Raw genomic sequence first — 19812 nt, forward strand, 5'->3', positions numbered from 1 at the left:
TTGTATTTCTTGTTAGGGTGTGATTAACTTTTCTTTTAAATGGGACGAACACATCTGAGTGTAATCCTGATCATGACAAATGCGTTATCTACATGCAAATGCATTTGTTTTACAAAGGTCAGATGCTGATTTGTTATTTAAAGGTCAGATGCTGATACTTGAGGCTGAATGGTCTAAAGCGCCCACCGTTACGGATCACTGCCATCTCACTTCTGTTTGCGTGGGTTAAGAGTCTCAGGCTCGGCCAATGTGGGCACGTGAGAAAGCTTGCCAGTAGCTTCTCGTGGGTCGGTGGTTCTTTCCGGGATTTCCTTGGTTCTTCCTTCACCATTTCTACTGGCCGCCATGTATAACCTATCTTGTGCTGAAAAATGGCGTTAAACCCTACAACAACAACAACAACAACAATATTACGGTCAGGTGCTGACACTTGATTTTTTATATAGAGGTCAGGATCTTTGTCCTGTACGATGATAATCACCGGATGGATATTTTGTACGTCTTTGCTATAATTTTGTACTTTTATCCTGAACATATTTCAGCTTCAATAACGTTGACCTTTTTGGAAGCCTTGTGGGACAAATAGCTGACTGCACTCATAGAAGAAGCAAGTCTTTAAATAACGTTATGAAGACTCTTTCATATTTGCGGCTCGTGCAGGGTAAGACCATTTTTAAGGCTGAGTAAATTTACATCAATATCTAAATAGACTATCGTATAAAATTCAGGAGAGGAAAAATTATTTATAAACTTTCTTTATAAATCGTACATAATTTGATAAAATATCCATGTTAGTCAAAAGCTTATTGTCGCCTGCGCAAAAATATTTTAGCATTTAAAGGACACCAAGTTTTCCGAGGCATTTGCCATGTCCTGCCTAAATTTGAATGATTTTAAATGCTGTTTTATGAATGGATTTTTTTTAGGACTACCAGCTTTAAACGAGGTATTTGCATTTTTGAAAGTCTTTGCTTTCGAGCTTTACAAGACTGAAGGGATCGTCAACAACAGCTCATGTACGCTATCTTCTGCCAGCCATAACACGAACGGCAAAGTGTAAGTTATTTATTAAGCATTGATTTGTTACATTAAAATGCACGATGTCATGTTAACGTGTGAATTATGTTCAACTGATGAAACACTTATGCATTCTGTAAAAGCATTGTGCAAAGTTTTTATTATATAGATGTGAAATGAGAGAACATAGCTTATAAATATCCTGATGACAGAAGTTAATTAAGTTCACTCATTTGATAAGAAAGAGTTTACAATTGTAAGTCATATGCATATATTACCAAACATCATCCCTTTCCTTGTTATTGCAGTATCTTGACAGTTATAATTACTTGTTTATGCAGAATCTTGACAATTAAGATTACTTGTTATTGCAGTATCTTAACAGTTATAATTACTTGTCAACGCAGTACCTTGACAGTTATAATTACTTCTTATAGCAGTATCTTGACAGTTATAATTAAGTGTTATTGCAGTATCTTGACAGTTATAAATATTTGTTATTGCAGTATCTTGACAGTTATAATTACTTGTTATTGCAGCATCTTGACAGTTACAATTAAATTTGTCATTGCAGTATCTTGACAGTTATACTTACTTGTTTATGCAGTATCTTGACAGTTAAAATTACTTGTTATGACAGTATCTTCACAGTTATTATGAATATTTGTTATTGCAGTATCTTGACAGTTATAATTACTTGTTTATGCAGTATATTGGCATAGTCATTAGTGCACTTTGACATATGATCGATTACTGAACCATGTCTTTTTGCGACTATTTCTGTTTCATCTCTTCGTTACGTTTATGTAGATATACCGACATGTTTGTAAAATATATTTATACACCATAAAATACCGACATATTTGTAAAATAGTTTATATATCGTGATATACTGACATGTTCGTACAATACGTTTATATACCAATTATAATGACATTTTTGTACAATATTTTAATATACCATGATATACTGACATGTTTTTTGTACAATACGCTGATATACCAATTATAATGACATTTTCTATACAATACTTTAATATACCATGATATACTGACATGTTTTTGTACAGTACGTTTATATACCAATTATAATGACATTATTTGTACAAAACTTTAATATACCATGATATACTGACATGTTTTTGTACAATACGCTGATATACCAATTATAATGACATTATTTGTACAATATTTTAATATACCATGATATACTGACATATTTTTGCACAATACGTTTATATACCAATTATAATGGCATTATTTGTACAATACTTTAATATGCCATGATATACAGACATGTTGGTTCTATATATTTAGATACAATAATATACTGACATGGTACTGTACGTACATACTTGAACACTACATTTATATACCAACTTGTCTCTTATTATTAACATATTGTGCTTGCCACAACAGCGAAATCTAACAATACACATATAATGTGGCATGCCTCTATTAACATCACGTCCAATATTTGATAATGATTTCAAATACTGATGATGCAAAGATAGAAGAATTGCTTATACCACTAAACCAAGTTTATGTCATATCGTTTTATAACCGTGCAGAGAATTCAGAGATAAATGTAATTCTACTTTACCAGCTTCTTGTGATACTGATATAACTCTTTCTTCTGCTTCTTCTTCTTCTTCTTCTTATTATTATTATTATTATTATTCATGAATCTCAATTGTCTTTAGACTGAACAAAACAGTATATAAGGAGCTTGAGTTGCAGAGACGTTTGCTGGATGCCGCTATGAAAAATCATATGGATCTCTTCAGGCAACTGCAAACGCTACAAAAGGTGTCTGTCTTTACAATGTCTATCTACCTTTTGAATAATTCATCGCTCTGGCTATGTAAGATTGCGGAGTGAGAGAGAGAGAGAGAGAGAGAGAGAGAGAGATTATTTTAATGTATGTTTTAAATAGTGAGAGAGAAAGATTATTTTAATGTACGTTTTAAACAGTTAGAGAGGATATGTTGTTCGAATTTCTGTGCATCTCGAAGATTGGTACATCATACATACGATAATTTATTTACTTAAAGTGCCTTATTTAATACTTCGCACTTTTTATATTTTTCAAAACTGTTGTAAGATAAAATAACTTCTATCGTGAATGATTCCCAAGTAAGGTCATCTAGTCATATAAAAGGCGGGACACGATGACCTTGATTACAGGTCAAAATGCCAGGAAGATTTGCTGTCTTTTTCAGATTTATTCTTTATCTAGATGTCCATTTCGGATAGAAAATAATTATTTCTTGCGTGTTGCTTTAAAAACGTATGAAAAAGAGATTTCATTTATATGATTTTCAATTATTTGATATGTTATACAACCATAACGTTTCAGAAATGTCTTATTTACCAAGACAATGTGAAAAAATATCAGCAACAACTGCAGATAAAACTTGATCAACAAGAGGCAGAAAATAAAAAAGGAACAGAGAAGGAGATACTAAACCTAAAGAAGAAGGTTGCCATGAATGAAGAGCTGTCAGACCTGGCATACCTCTCCTACCAGGCTGTACTAGAAAAGGAGACATGTACCAGGAGCGAAATGCGACAGGTTAGGGAGCGGCATGTCATCAAACGTTTATTTATGTATTTATTTTTATTGTTTCTTGAAAGCAAAATTTATTTATGGACCTAGAATTCGAAAGATTTAGTGATCATGAAATTACAGACAAAACTCAGAATAGTTACTTTATTCTTACTGCTACATGCAAACGACTGGCGATGCTAAAAATGCGTTTGGTTGGCCCTCCATATTCATCATTTCAAGGACAGGTTAGTAGTTTCAATTAAGATAACAGAAAAGGAATATATCACGGTAATAGCCGAAAACTCTGCACAGTTTCTGACACACATAAGCTCCACCTTACTTCGGTAGTGCTAACTTAATTGTTGAAATAAAGTGACATTTTTGTGTATGTGATGTTGCATAAATGTTCTCTAGCTCATCCTTTAGGCTAACAAGTTTAAAATATTATAAATTAACATTTACCTACCAAAATGTAACTGTGTCATATATATCGTCTGACAAAATTCATCTTAGATTTAACTAGATGGAATGCAATGAAGACATGCCATTTTACCATTTCAGTTGTCTGAGGTTCTTCAACAGCAGGTAGTAGAGAGGGCAAGTTCTAAACTGGCAGAGTCGTTAGAGGTTCTAGAGCATCTGGCATGGTGCAATAAGCTATCCGTGTAATTAGTTAATTAATTTTCCCTTGATTTTCTCCCTCATTCAGTTACATCCCTGACTAGATAATGTTGTGTTTTAACCAAAGAGGTCGCCCGCACCCAACAAAATAACCACACCATTACATTTTTTAAAAGTCATTCTCTAAAGATTTAATTTTAGTCACACAATGGACCCAGTCACTGATTATAACACTTCCCAAAAAAAGGTAATCTCCAGCTGTGCCAAAATTACAGAACTATCAGTTTCATCAGCCATGCTAGTAAGGTAATGCTGAAGATCATCTTGAACAGAATGAAACCACAAGCAGAAGAAATAATCGCTGAAGAGCAGACCGGGTTCCGGAGTGGAAGAAGCACAGCAGAACAAATATTCAATCTCAGGGTTCTGTGCGAAAAGTACTCGCAACACCAACAAGACATCTATCATGTGTTCATAGATTTCAAAAAGGCCTTTGACAGAATGTGGAATGATGAATTGTGGGCCACAATGAAGAAGTATAACATGGGTCAAAAGTTAACCAAAACTATCAAGCAGCTGTACGCCAAGGCTACCAGTGCAGTAATTGCCCAAGGTGCTGTGGAGGACTGGTTCCAGACAACAGTGGGAGTGCATCAAGGCTGTCTCCTGTCACCCACGCTTTTCAACATCTACGTAGAGCGCATCATGACCGAAGCCCTGGAAAACCACTGTGGGACAGTCAGCACTGGAGGGCGTAACATCACCAACCTCCGCTTTGCAGACGACATTGATGGGCTGGCAGGCAGTGAAGACGAGCTAGCCACCTTAGTGAAGAACTTGGATAAAACATCTTCCAGATTTGACATGGAGATAAGCGCTGAGAAGACAAAACTGATGACAAATAATGGCAAACAAATCTCAGCCAAGATTAAAGTCAGAGAACATGAACTGGAAACAGTGAGCCAGTTCAAATATCTTGGTTCCATAATCACTGAAGAGGGATCAAGAGCAGAAATTTTGTCAAGAGCAGCACTAACAATGGCAGTTATGTCAAAGCTAAGACCCATCTAAAGAGACAAGAATATCTGTCTGAAAACTAAAATCAGACTATTGCGGGCTCTAGTCATTTCAGTCTTTGTGTACTCATGTAAGGCATGGACCCTGACAGCAGAATTACAACGAAGAATCCAGTCACTTGAAATGAGATGCTACAGAACCATCTTTGGCATCTCTTACATGGGCCACATCACAAATGAAGAAGTGCATAACACCATCAGGCGCGAAGTAGGCCAATATGAGGACCTCCTCACCACCATCAAAAAGAGAAAGCTGAAATGTTTTGGCCATGTCACTAGAGCCAACAGTCTATCCACAACAATCCTGCAGGGCAGCGTCCAGGGTGGCAGAAGGAGAGGTAGACAGAGAAAAAAGTGGACTGACAACATCACAGAACGGACCAGGAAAGGTTTTGCGGAGACACAGGCTTTGGCACATGATCGAGACAAGTGGAGGGAACTGGTCAGATGTTCAGCAACACAGTGCCTCAACGACCACACTAGGTCATGAGACTGATGATGATGATGAAGACTAGCTCCCTTAACGCTCTTTAAAGCTTACTCAAGAGTTTTAATTTACCCACTGAGGGTAAATTAAAACTCTTGAGTAAGCTTTAAAGAGCGTTAAGGGAGCTAGTCTTATGTTCGCTAAGTACAGTCCGTTATTACAGAAGTGACACTGAGATGAGACTATAAGTTATTGCTGCTAATGAAAACAGTCTATCTAATTTGCAATAATGAAAAACATTAGGCGGCCTTTAAATTACTCATTTGGTTAATAAAGGTCTAGTTTAGAAAAATGAAATAATCATAGCTATGATTTTTGGTATTGAGTTTAAGATGAGGTTACTCAATATATAGATGTAAAAATAGTTTAAAGATTATGCAGTCATGTACTTATACTACTATTTCCTAATTTCTAGTCGGGTTGTAGTTTTTAGACCCAATATTGAATGTCTCAATCACTCTCTAACATATATTTATTCACCTACTGACATAATTGTGGTTGCTTATATATTTGAACTCTTGTTAGCTGGCTACCGTCTTACCTTCCTACCTTACCTTTTTCCCAACTTATAGATTTATTTTGGAGAAAATAAAGACCATTGACTGCCAGTATGCAGCAGAACAATTGTACAAGCACATATGCAAAGCTTATGTGTTTCCAGATCCCGAGGTAAGTTTCCGATAGATCTCTGACCTTGGGTTAATTTCTCAAAAAGTATTTTGCGTACTGTTGAATCAGGGATTTGTTAGTTTTCTTTTTATTATTAGTTGCATTCCAGCTGTCTATAAAATATAAAATAAATAATTTGAATTAGCCTTCCGGTCTTAAATTAAATAACCACAACTTTGTATTAACTTTCTCCCCATATTTACATCACATGCTTTTTACTCCTATTCCTTTTGAACTAAGAAGATTTTTATGTGCCGATGTGCTGTTAAACGCCAGTCAAGACACCAAACAACGAACCAACCAACCAGCCAACTAAGGCACCATTTGTGGCATATCGCAAAATGATTGCATTATTTTAGAAACAATTTGTAGGTCTAAATCGACCATTGATGATAAAATTGAAATAATCAACTAACAATTTTTTTCCTAGTATCTCATTATTAAGAATTGATATACCGGAATCAAGCTGCAGAAAATATGTCAAGTTTCTGTTATAAGAGTGGAATTCGATTGATCAATTACAGAGCGGTTAAATAGACTACACATGGCCAAATAATGCGTTGTCTTTGGACATGATAATTTACTTTTCAATTTTTTTATTACATTAGGAATGGAATATTAGAACCGGTTATCACGTCGAACTGGAGGATCCTGCATTATATTCCAGTGATTACTGCCTAAAAATGGGCGAGTTCCTTCGTATTGTGGACGTTGAGGAACCTGGTGAATATATATATATATATATATATATATATATATATATATATATATATATATATATATATATATATACTGTAATTGAAAGGAATTATTTTTAATCCAATTTTATTTTTACATGTGTCATGTCATATTTCGGAGACTTTTTTAAAAGCAAATTTGAGTGAATTTTGTGGATTTTGTAGTCTGCAAAAGATTTCTATTCTTTTCTATGCGGTAAGTACTGATGTGTTTTTTTATGTTGTTTTTCTTACAATGGCTTACTGTTGGTGTTGTCTTTATTTTGCTAATTGTTGGTGTTGTTCTTATGTTACTAACTTACACAATTCGATAGCGGGCTTATGCGTGAGTCTGATTTCAGCTGGTAGTGTTTCAATGCTAGGTACTATATCAGCTGAAACACAATCTATCGCGACTTCACTTAATCCATAATGGCCGGTTTATTTATTTATTTTTATTCCTTTCTCGGCAGGGGAAAACTTGTGGTGTCTTTGGGTTAAATAATAATCATTCTGTTGATGTTTTAAAATTAAGTGATAATATTGTTTTCGATCTTGAAAAACGATCCTTTCGTTATTTTCTTGGATTTCAAAGATGCAAGTATTATTTTGTATGGTTTGATGTGGGTCTATACGTTATGCTTCATGGCTACATCTCGTGCCAAATAATTATGTATTTCTTGACACGCAACAAGTGATATAAGTTGATATTATTGATGTAATTGGTTTTATTAGCATGATTAATTTTACTGACGTAATTGATTTTATCGAGTGATTAATATATTTGATGCAGTTGTTATTATTATCGTGACTGAAATGGATCAAATTCTATAATATAAAAAAACATTGATATCATAACATGTATGAATATATCAATATATTTTACATCAAATGTATGGTGCATATTGGAATACCTTTATCAGAATATACAGATCAGAAATTACAAATGACGAATTGGTAATTTATACTACTATATGTTATGTAATGTCGTCACTTTCAAGTCTATTGATATAAAATAACGAAGATAATACATTTAGGAGTTTATTCTCCATTCGTATGTGTTAAAAAGCAAAATTCAAGTGGTAGAAAATTGAATTAAGGCTAACCTTTATTCTTGTAGTGTATTGTACTTCTCCATGTAAAATAAAACACTTTTGTTGGGAAATGGTTCATTGCTTTTAATCTTTTTAGCTGAGTTATGGTTAGAGAATTATCTGTAAGGCCTTGTTAATAAGACACCATCATTTGCTTTGATGTCTCTGCGGTTTGGACAATGGTGAATAAAAGGAATTTGCTTGTTAGAAGATATCTGATCGCGACAGTAAAAATCAACTGCTATGATTATTTTGATTTATATAGTATCTCTGCTCTCCGATTTCTATTAAAATGCATCCGTGCTTTAGTGTTTCTGGCCTTGATCTAACTATGTATGAGTGTACATTAGAAAACAGTCTATTGGTAATTCAATTCCAGTAACGTTTTTTAATATATCAATTAGTTAGGGCTTAAAACCAAAAGCTGTAAGTAAGGGGGGGGGGGCGGGGGTGCGATTACAAAAAAAAAAACTTCGAGTGCCTACATGGCGTTTCTCGTTGTTAACATTAGTCATTATTCCTTTCAGCTGAATTGTACCACATTTTCAGCTGAATTGTACGACAGTTTTAGTTGAATTGTACCAGACGTTCCGTTGAATTGTACCTCACTTTCAGTTGAATCGTACCCCACTTTTTCATCTGAATTCTACCTACATTCAGTTGAATTCTACCACACTTTCAGTTGCTTTGTGTCCGATATTTCAGTTAAATTGTACCTCACGTTTCAGATGATTTGTACCCCACATGTCCGATGAATTGTATCCCACCTTTCAGCTGAATTGTACCACACTTTGCAATTAAATTAAACTACACTTATAACTGACAGACAAGCATTATTCTCGTTTCCAGACACAAATTTGGAAAGCAGACCAAAAGAAATATACGTTAAGGCAGTTACCAACTGTAAAAAAGGGACCGGGTCAAGTCTCACCTTCAAGAGAGGTAAATACAAGATTCCATGTATTTGTGGTTAGAGAATATGCGGAAAAAAATTTGCATTTGCTCGTAGTATTCAATTACTGAGTGTTTTTATTAAAGTTACATTTTAGAGATCCAATTCACGGACACGTGTATTAAAGGAGGAAAGTGAAACTTACCCGTTAATTCGTATTATTTCATTCAATCCCTCGATTAATTGATACACTTTGCAAAAACCACCAGTAGCGTGGGATTTCAAAACACGTGTAAGATTATCAGGTGTATATCAAATATATCATGTGGATATCAACCGTGTTACCTTGATATCACTAGTATCATGTGAATGTCAGGGGTATCGTGTGTATATCAATATTATTATTGAATATCAATAGTATCATGTGAATATTGATAATATCACGTGATTGTTTTTACATTCTTGGCGGTCTTCATCATGGTGCTGTACAGCTGGGAGTGGGAACGTCCTTCTGCTCGTCTTATGAAACTAATGTTAGCACCAAATACATGTGCTGTTAAGAAATAATGTATAGTGTCCATTGTAAATCTGTTTTAAATCAAAAGGACTGTATGCTTTAAAAATATCCTATCCATGAATAATTATTGGTCTACGATTCTTACACGTAGTCTATTAGTTCATGCTTGACCAAATATGAGTCAAACATGTTTCGGTTGTCTTTGTGGAATAATCGCATTATTAAGCATAAGTGTTTGCTACTTTGGCAGAAACGTAACAATATACCCGTGGATAGGAAGACAGGGCTATGCTTGCCTGTTTTTCTATTCGATAATATGGGGCATATTTTGTATAAACTGTCTGACATCCGAAGTATGGATACGCTCTCCCGTCTACACATTCCTTCCCCATGTCATTTCACCAATGGTAATATATATCTGTTGTGTAATATTATGTACATATATATGTGACACTTGCTACACTGCAATTTTTTAACCATTTTTGCAAGTAACATTTTCAAGCAAAAGCTTGTGTCAGCAGATGGGACAGTTGGATTCGGATGGAAAAGATCAAGCAGAACTGGGATGAAAGTGTGGGGCTATTACCAAACTTGTTTCGTTAAATTTGATTATTTTCCTAAGAAATAATTTATATTACTCATTCATATTCCTAATTGTAATCGATATCTTATTGTATACATTATCGTAAGCAGGGCTTGTGCAAGCTATGTGCCAGTAGTATTCTTGCACATTTTAGCCTTTTTTAGAGGGGCATTAAACTAGGGAAGAAAAAGGGTGGAAAAAATCAGACAAGGGAGCTAATATGAAACAAAACCTTTGTTTTTACTTCGTATGAAAATATTTTATTTGGTCTTTATCTTATATAATTTTTTACGAGCTTTCTTAACAGCTCATGATTTTGGGATGGTGGCGCACCAAATGTCTATTTTGCACAGGGCGCCATATTGACTTACGCTGGCCCAGATTGTAACACATATATGAGTCAATATCAAAATCCACTGTTATTTGGGTCAAATTAAAATAAAGAAGAAAAAGAAAGAAAAAAAAACAGTTCTCACAATCCAATCTTTATTAGCTAAATTCATCGTATTATCTGTGAAGACGTAGGAATTAGCAAATAGATAGTGTTAACCCTTGTTTTAGCCATTCATGCAGTTCAAACATTCTTCACAAACAAATTTGTTCTTCCTGTACCATAATTTTAGTGCAAAGCATATAAATATATATTTATCATAATATGTATCACTAGAATAATTGCAGATAGTATATTTTATATAATGAAAGTCAAACTGTCCTCAGGTGATGGTACTTTATAAAGATATGAGCATTTACCAATTGCAATTCTAAAACCAAAAAGCTCTTTTTTTTCTTTCCGGTAAGAATATAACAACTAAACATCATATATCACGTTTAATTTGGCATCAAGGTTTTCTCCATAACAATTATGGTTATTTTGGGATTAATCTATTCGTAGATATGGCGATCATATACGTCTACTATTTTTTCTGCAGTCAAAATTGGAAACTGTTACAGGAAAGAAATCTCAGTTGCAGGAAGGACATTTTAGATATTTCATTCAGTTTTCATAAATATCTAATCCAGACATTGTGTAACATTATTAAATGCCTTGATATTTATTTAGATATATTTCTATTACTGTTCTGAAATGCTATCATTTCTTATACAATTACAGTGGCATATTTTGAAACAGTTGCATGATGGGCAGGTTGTTACAGGAATGACTTAACCCAGTATGGATTTCAAAATTCCGTAAATTAATTAGTATCGTAGTGCTTATTATTAGTATAAATCTTTCTGCTGAATAAAATTATGTAGTCAATGACAAATGAGACATTACATGAGAATACAGCATTTAAATTGTCTGCAACCATTATCTATCTTACTATATCTCCTCCTTTCATCACATGTTTACCCACCCCACCCATCTTCTTCTCATCTGTCTTACTCCTCTCAATCTGTTCACAACCCATTAAATTCGTTTTCATCTTTACTTCACCCATCTCAACTTCTTCTATCTTCGCTTCAATAATCTTACTATCTATCATCTTTTCTTCACTTATCTTACCATTTTAAGTCTTTGCATTACCTATCCTATTCTCTTTCTTTTCTACACCTGTATTACCCTCATCTATTTTGCTTCACCTGTGTTACTCTCCACCATTTGTTCTTCTCTACCTTTACCCCTACCAATTTGTTTACATTTGTCTTACTACCTGCCATCTTTCCTTTACTCATTTGGCACTCATCCTCATGCTCTTGACTGTATGAATTCGTTTCACGCAACATAATATATACTTAAAATAACACGCATCATGTATAGGTAAAGATATGTATCGCATCAACCATCACAAAATAAATCCAGCCTGTAACAGAAACGTTGTTTTCTGATATATTTGCGTCATGTTCATAAAATGTATCATCCAAGCTGTGAATGTCGAGGCTTTTAAACAGCAGTAATGTATTTCCTATTTCATTCAAAATGATTTACATATCAGATTGTGTCCTTCCTGTAACAAATTCGTCTTTCCTAAAGCACACATGTTCGTTACAGGATGGACTGTTAGAGAAAGAACATATAACATAACATAACATAGCATAACATAACATAACATAACATGGCTTTATAAACACATTCTATTTTTAATTTATTGTGAAGTATATGCAATTTGTATAATAATCAATGAAAATGGGGTTCAATTGGAAATGAAAGTTTTGTTTTTGTTAAGTTATTATCCATTGTTGAAAAAACGGATAAATCAAAATGCATGAATAATAGGGTGAAAACGTAAACATAATAATATAAATCATATGTAAATGTTTTTTTTTATTACCAATATTTATTAACTTTATGACATATTATATCTAAATTAAATGTTTCATAAGATTTCTTATTTTTGTATACTTTGAATAATTATTGACATATTTTGGTATTGACTCATATATCACATTCATAAATATCCTTAAAACCATCAATGTCGATAGCATTTCACGTTTGATAAATTAAACCAATGATAATTTTAGTTTAACAGTAAATGAATGGATCGATCCAAGTCAGCCTTCGTACCTAGAATGAAAGATTTCGGTAGCAAATGTTTCTAATTAGGCTACAACTAGAATTAACATGCATTAATGGTATGTAAATTAAATTGAGTAACAAAACATGATGAAATCGTATTTCAGTAAACTATACAATAAAAGAAAATTTGCATTTGATTCATTGTATTAGACTTAAGGAAAAGAAAATATGATCTATCTTTTACGATGTGATGATGCCAGTGGTATTTTTGTACAGCCGATAAGGTGCGCTCTACAGATATTAAAGGTTCGTTTAATAGTTACTAAGATCTCCAAGATCTACGTCTTTTTTAAATGGCATTTTTTTCTCGCTCTAAAAATCTAACCTTATGCAAAATGTGAGACTGCAGAGCGCCACCGTAAAACAAATATGGAAATTTGTGATATTTTGTTTTCGTTTTTTTTCATATCATCGTGTATGATGTTTGAAACAAAAATTTTAATTTAAGTTTATCTTGCGCGTGAAAAACAGCTTTTATACTTATTTTAATCTTGCTCGCACAACATGCCTTGTGGACGTATTGTGTAAGTAATGGCCTTAATTAAGGCAAAAATAGAAAATTTAGAAAACATCAGTGGTGTAAAACTAAACTTAAAACTGTTGTATTGAGTGATAGAAATATATAGTGAAAATATTTTGTTCATGCGCCTGTATTGAAATTAACAAATAAATAATGGCAAATCAAATTGGCTTTTTTCCCCCATATTCTAGTGTTAGAAGAATAAGCAAACACCTGACCTCCATGAATCTCATCTGTTCCATCGTTTTGAAAATGAAAATTTTAATATTTTCTTCTCAGGAATAATTGTGCCAATTTTTTTGTTGTGTTCCTGTCTTCCAGCAAAACATTGGTGGATATGTTAAGAAACGCACTTTTTAAATAGTTCACGTTTCATCGGAGGGCAGAGGAGAGGGCTGGGCTTGTGTGGGACTTTGCTACTAATAAGTAATGTTTTAATTGTTCTAAAGGATTGTTTTGATGCTTCTTACTTAATGGTTTCATCTGTAAAACGAAAATTAAATCATACAATAATACTACTTATGTGGTCTGTATGCGTGCTCTCGACACATATTATGAACGTATGAGAGAGTGACGAGTGTAAGGTGAAGTTGTTTGGATTTGCAACATGCACAGTATAGAGAATGTTGGCATACCTCAATGTTACTTTCACATACTTTAGCTGCAATTTCGTAGGATACTGTACTTGTAGAAATTGTACATGATCTAAGCACACGTCCGACCAAAATGACTGAACCCTCGCACTCGAAAAATCAGCCTGAATTAGTCTAAAGCACGCCATCTTTAGCAGATATTAAAATAGAGGAACAAACTTTAGCGGACTAGACAATACCAGCATCTGAAAATGCAATGAATGAATTACCAACAAAAATATGTATACAATAAGTTATCTGCTCCACCCATCATAATTTATATCCGTGGTCAATAATACGAGAAAACGACAACATTTCTTCCCAGAACTAAACAACGAGAATACACTTTTGCAAGTCTGATTTACTTGTAATATGTTAAAAACATTTTATGTATGCTTAGTAAGGGAGAACTTCTACGAAATAACAAATTCTTTTAAAAGTACTGATTGTCGCAAAATCTCAATTTAATTGTAATCTATTTACCACGGGAAATCACTTTTTTTCAGAGACCAGAACTTATTGTTATTACCATAAAGCAAATATAAGAAATATATACGATAGACAAAACTTCGCTTTAATGGGCGTGAAACTACATTTTTTGGTGATTATTCATTGCAGAGATATTTTATTTACAAACTGATAATTATCTCTGGTGAAATAAGAAAGCTGCATTTACCTCTTCTGTCAAATCAACAGATGAAAAATATCGTCAATATAAGTCCAAATTACAGAGCCAATGTACATTTCGACCCAGTTAATAACTGAGAATTTACCATTTATATGTGCATTTATTTAAATCATTTCATGTATTCGAACTAATGTGTACAAAAGAAAACTCGTGTGATCACGAGGACAGGTCGATACAAGATGAGGATGATGTTTCCACTTGTGTTAAATTCAGCCTCGGTCTTCCTTTTCTTAGTAATTTCCAAGGAATATGTTGCTCGCTCAGATTTATTTTGTACTTTTCATATTCTATTTTTTGCTTACTTTTCTCTCAGACATTGAGCATTGGTCTGATCATTTCTGATCCGCACTCGTAACAATGTGTTTAGATAACGGAAACACTTTTTTTACGTGCGAAAAGGTGACCATGGAAAACGTGGCTTAGCAAACGATATTTTTACAATGTGCTTTTAAGCAACATTCTTTCTTTAAAATCGTTAACTTTCATTTTTTCTAAGGGTATTAAGTGTTCGTAACTTTTAATCCTATAACGATCAATGTGATCCATCGTCAGACGGGTCAGAGAATGAAGGTACAAGATTGGCCAATGTGTGGATGTGAGAAAGCTTGTCAGTAGCTTCTCGTGGGTCCGTTGTTCTTTTTTGGATTTCTCGGGTTCTTCCTCCACTATTAATACTGGCCGCTATGTATAGCTTATCGTGTGCTGAAAAATTGCGTTAAACCCTACAACACCTACAAGGGAAATTGGTGGTGTTATCGCTACTTTATTAGGACAATTACCAGGAACTCTTCCTGGATATAATTGTTGTGGCCCTGGAACCCGACTTGATATCCGACTTGACGAGCGAGATCAACCAAGTACTGATGAATATCAAATAAACACGATTCATAAAGCATGTCACTCCTATGATGTAGCTTAGAAAAGTAAAAACCTACAATATAGACATATTGCAGATGTGAAGTTGATTCATGCATTAAATTCCATAAAAAATAAATCTTTAACAGAATCATTATCTAATTGGCTGGTAAGATCTGCGATGAAAGGTAAATTCTTATTCGGAGCTGGTAATTTTTCAACTATTATTATAATGGAATCGATTTATTACAGCCCAAGAGGATATTGGATAGGTAGAGCAGCTATTAGTAAACTCGCTGATGCAGCAAACGTCACACGTTCTGCCGCCTCAGCGTGGTTCGCACGACAGGAAATAGGGAATCTTTTTAAATATACCGAAACGAATTCTGTCGTCGTGTATCAGTTGATCTAAAACACAATGGCACACGTAAATCCAAAAAGTTTTCTTTATGCTTTTCAAATAACTGCTATTGAAGTGTATCACGAACTATCTTTCTACTTGCCACTCTTAAATCATTTGGTCTCAACGTTTGCAGAAAATCGTTCATGGAAGTTTCCGATATTATTTTACGCATTACTACACTTTGAATTTTATTCGGTTGTAGTCTGATTAATTTATTAAACGAACTTAATTCTATATCAAAAAATCAATGATCGTCAGTTATCTCATCGTAATAATCCACAATTCTATATCAAAAAATCAATGATCGTCAGTTATCTCATCGTAATAATCCACAAAATTCATTAACCACCCTTGCTGAGATAACCCAACAAACAGGGGTGGTTGACCATGATCCCCCCACATGACCACAGCTGTATTTTTCGATAACAGCCAATCGAGAAACATTTTTAATGTATCTAGCGAAACTGTACATATCTCATCCCAATTAATAATTTCTGGAATATATTTCTCTCCCATTCGATCAGGAGTAAATGCGCCATCCTTGTATCGAAACAAAGCTGTGATAAGTACATGATTGCAGTCCTCGTTGTTTCATTTCTCTTGCAAGTGTATGTGTAGATGTTAAAATAACTATATCTGAACTATGTCGAAATAATTCTATCGCTCGAGTCGTCTTACCAGAACCACCCGGTCCGTTTAGATATATAGTATTGTGTCTGACTACTGGATCATACACATGTGCCGCAGACGATAATTCTGATATCTGTTATTTTTGTAATAAATATATTTGATCGCAACATCTTCGGATTCAGAAATTGATATAACATTTCCTGTTTTATTCTCCATCGGCCCCATGATGCATCAGTACTTGTAAAACGAGTCAGTAATTCTGAATATTTGTTTTCGATATAAAACGAATCCGTAGCAACTCTGATCGCGGTACAAGGGAATATATTTATCATAGATAATACATTTATTGAAACATAAGCGAGCATTGAAGATCTTAAACGAGTAAACTGAGGTGACTCACCATCAATATAACCAATAATTGTACCTAACCGTGTTCCGTCAGATAAATATACATTTTCTCGACTTACAAGTATATCTCTTTGTTGCATCAGCGATTATAAAATCATAAAACAGCATCATCAAGTATTAGTCGTGCATACTGTCTTTTATGATCATGTGCCCCACCTTGAGTAAATGTACCGATTATTCTTCTACCGAGATCTTTTGCGGTTTTTATCATCATCAGGTGGTAGAAACCAAACTTCGGTCTGCTTCCGATATGATATAATTGCCTCACATACATTCAACGATATTAATATTTTACAATCAATCATGTATCGTAATAAAACTATTGGTGTCCAACGTTTTTCTGAAAAGTGCCTACCAAGGCAAATATAACAGATCGGATGAAAAAACTTAGCAAACTCGAATGATGCAATCCGAGCGAATCCGGTTTGATGAAAATCGGGTAGTGGGCCATTTATTGATACTCTATTCATTTCGTTTGTGGGGTGTCCAAATATTTTAAAATATTCCAAACATCCTCCCTAACCAAGATAACTTCCCGGATAACACGCGACCATATCAACCGAGATAACGTCGTTGTAATTGTGCTTAGCTTTCCACAATCCACTGTGTCCGTATTCACAGCAACTTTATACGTCTTCGAGAAATTCAAATCAAATTTTTCTCTCTTGCAAAGTGAGCTGCAACATAAAGGAACTGTAAACAATAATTTAATAATTGCTCAGTATTCTCTGTTGAAAATGACTGCGCAAGATTTTTCATTTCTTCTTGGAGAGATTCTTTCCGATATATTTCACCGTTAGGTCTTACAAACTGATCATATTTTTCATCATCGGAACTCTAAAATAACAATACTGACACAAGATCGTTTTTACTTTTTTCGTCAATAAAATCAAACACGTTTCTTCGAGAGTCTTTCTCCGGGTAAAATCTTACGGTTCGATCTCGTGGAAATATTGTGACTGCACTGGTCCACTCGTGCGCATTATGATCAATAATTTCAATGGGAGTCCCTCTCGATTTATTCTTTGATTCGTATAAAACTTCTACTTTTATTGAGAATTTTAGTGTTTTTCTAACTTAGCGACATCATTTATTGTAGCCCTGGTATCCTTGACAGATTCAGAACATTTGCTTATTTTTTCATTCGGTAGATCCGTTAACCCATTTCCACGAATCGCGTTTGTAAAATGTTCGATTACTCGTTCGGCTACACACTTTATCTTTCAAAATTTCATCGGTTTGAGATTATCAACACTTGGTGTTTCATTTATCGGATACATTCCATAAATAACTGCTGTTATAGGATACGCTCGAGCGTAATATGGTCTGTCAATTCCAGTCAACATTCCTGGCTTGGAACATTTCTTTAACACAGCGGTTTTTTCGTTATGAAAGACATGATCATATTTGTTACGGATAATCCAATTATCTGTTTCTGCTAGTACAAGAAACTTTATTCTGAAAAATATATTTGATCATTGAGACGATCAATAATCGTTTTCGCCCGCTCATTGTTCATTGTGGCATCAATGACACCGTCGACACCTCTGGTGTTAAATATAATTTGGAATGTCGACTACGTGTGAGATGCCCCATCATCACGAAAATCTTTTTTAGCATTAAGAATAATATTAATCAGATTAGTCTACGGATCAGCCAGAGTTTACCACGACAAGTCAGGAGTTATTCTGTCGAGATCGAATCTGGATTTAAGAGACGAAGTTTTCCAGGGCTCGTTTGTAGATGATCTCTCAAACTCTTCCATATTATATTTCAGACAATTATTTGAATAAAAAATTAATTCTGTATATGATGATTCAAATAAGAAACCAGTGTAAGTGGTTGATGATAGGGTCTTCAACCCCTTGCAACAAATCTTGCGCAAATGAATTCTGCGGACAACATTCGCAAAACGTAAGGAGGGGTAGTTATGGCCCAAAACCGTGCTTACGATGTGGTGTTGGAGTTATAAAAAACAGTTGTGTGTGCAATGTGGTGGCAAAAGATATAGGGAGATAAAACGTTATTATGATAAAACAAATAACAACCCTGTCATTGATAAGGTTACAAGAAACCCTGAAGATTATATATCTAGATTTGTAAAGTCAAATTATAATTTAGACAAATAATATTATATATAATGGAGCAAACAGAATTTGTCAGACATCCTATTATCAAGAATTATTTTTCATCTCGTAATAGTGTAATCAGAAACATCAACTGAAAAAATCCGGTTGGTATTGTTGATAACGCCGGTCATCTTAGATTCAATGCTGGGACGATAAGGTATCTCTGTCATAAATTTATATTTCAATGTTTCTTTGGGGTGATCAAATATGGTCTTGTGATCGATCATATTGACGGCAAAAGTTAATAATTCTTTACAGAATTTTCAAGCAATCACACAGAGTGAAAATTCTGCAGGTTGGGTGTCTGGAACATATAGAAATATGCATAGGACTGTTGAATCTTTTAATATTGAGTTTGTCTCAAAAGTATAAACAGAAAATAAGTTTTCATTAAAGTTGAAGGTAGATAGTTACTAATTGCTATTTATTTATTTGTTTGTATTCTACATCGCTAAATCTGAAGTTTTAATAAAGTAATTTATGCATTATTGAAGGTACGTAACTGTTGAGTTCTTGCTAGGATGTCATATGGCAAGCTAGGCATTCACATATGTGTGGTGTTGTGCAAATATTTTTTTATTTTAAATATATTATATACTGCATAATGAATTACGAAAATATCAATAATATTATTTCTGCTATTAAAAAAGTCGGAAAAAATATATCTGATGAACTAAATCATGAAAAACTTATTTCTGATTTTGAAACATTACAAAAACGCAATTATGAAGGTGGATACACGCTATCATCGGAATGCAAGTTCGTAAAACGAATTCAAACGGCGATGTTTCAATCGTTAGATACAGTAAA

At 34.0% G+C, this 19812-nt stretch overlaps 1 protein-coding gene across 1 annotated transcript in view; it reads left to right on the forward strand.

Annotated features, from left to right (window-relative positions):
* Nucleotides 1-19812, forward strand: part of LOC149783832 (uncharacterized) — a 136772-nt gene that overhangs the window by 2870 nt on the left and 114090 nt on the right. The window contains exons 2-6 of the mRNA XM_089932917.1: nucleotides 2720-2825; nucleotides 3376-3591; nucleotides 4129-4232; nucleotides 6324-6420; nucleotides 7029-7143. Of these exons, the coding sequence (XP_089789043.1) occupies nucleotides 2720-2825; nucleotides 3376-3591; nucleotides 4129-4232; nucleotides 6324-6420; nucleotides 7029-7143 (638 nt within the window). The remainder of the gene's footprint in view (nucleotides 1-2719; nucleotides 2826-3375; nucleotides 3592-4128; nucleotides 4233-6323; nucleotides 6421-7028; nucleotides 7144-19812) is intronic.

This window comes from Sinohyriopsis cumingii, chromosome 14 (genome assembly GCF_028554795.1).
Source record: "Sinohyriopsis cumingii isolate HCF-2022 chromosome 14, ASM2855479v2, whole genome shotgun sequence".
Lineage (NCBI taxonomy): Eukaryota > Metazoa > Mollusca > Bivalvia > Unionida > Unionidae > Sinohyriopsis > Sinohyriopsis cumingii.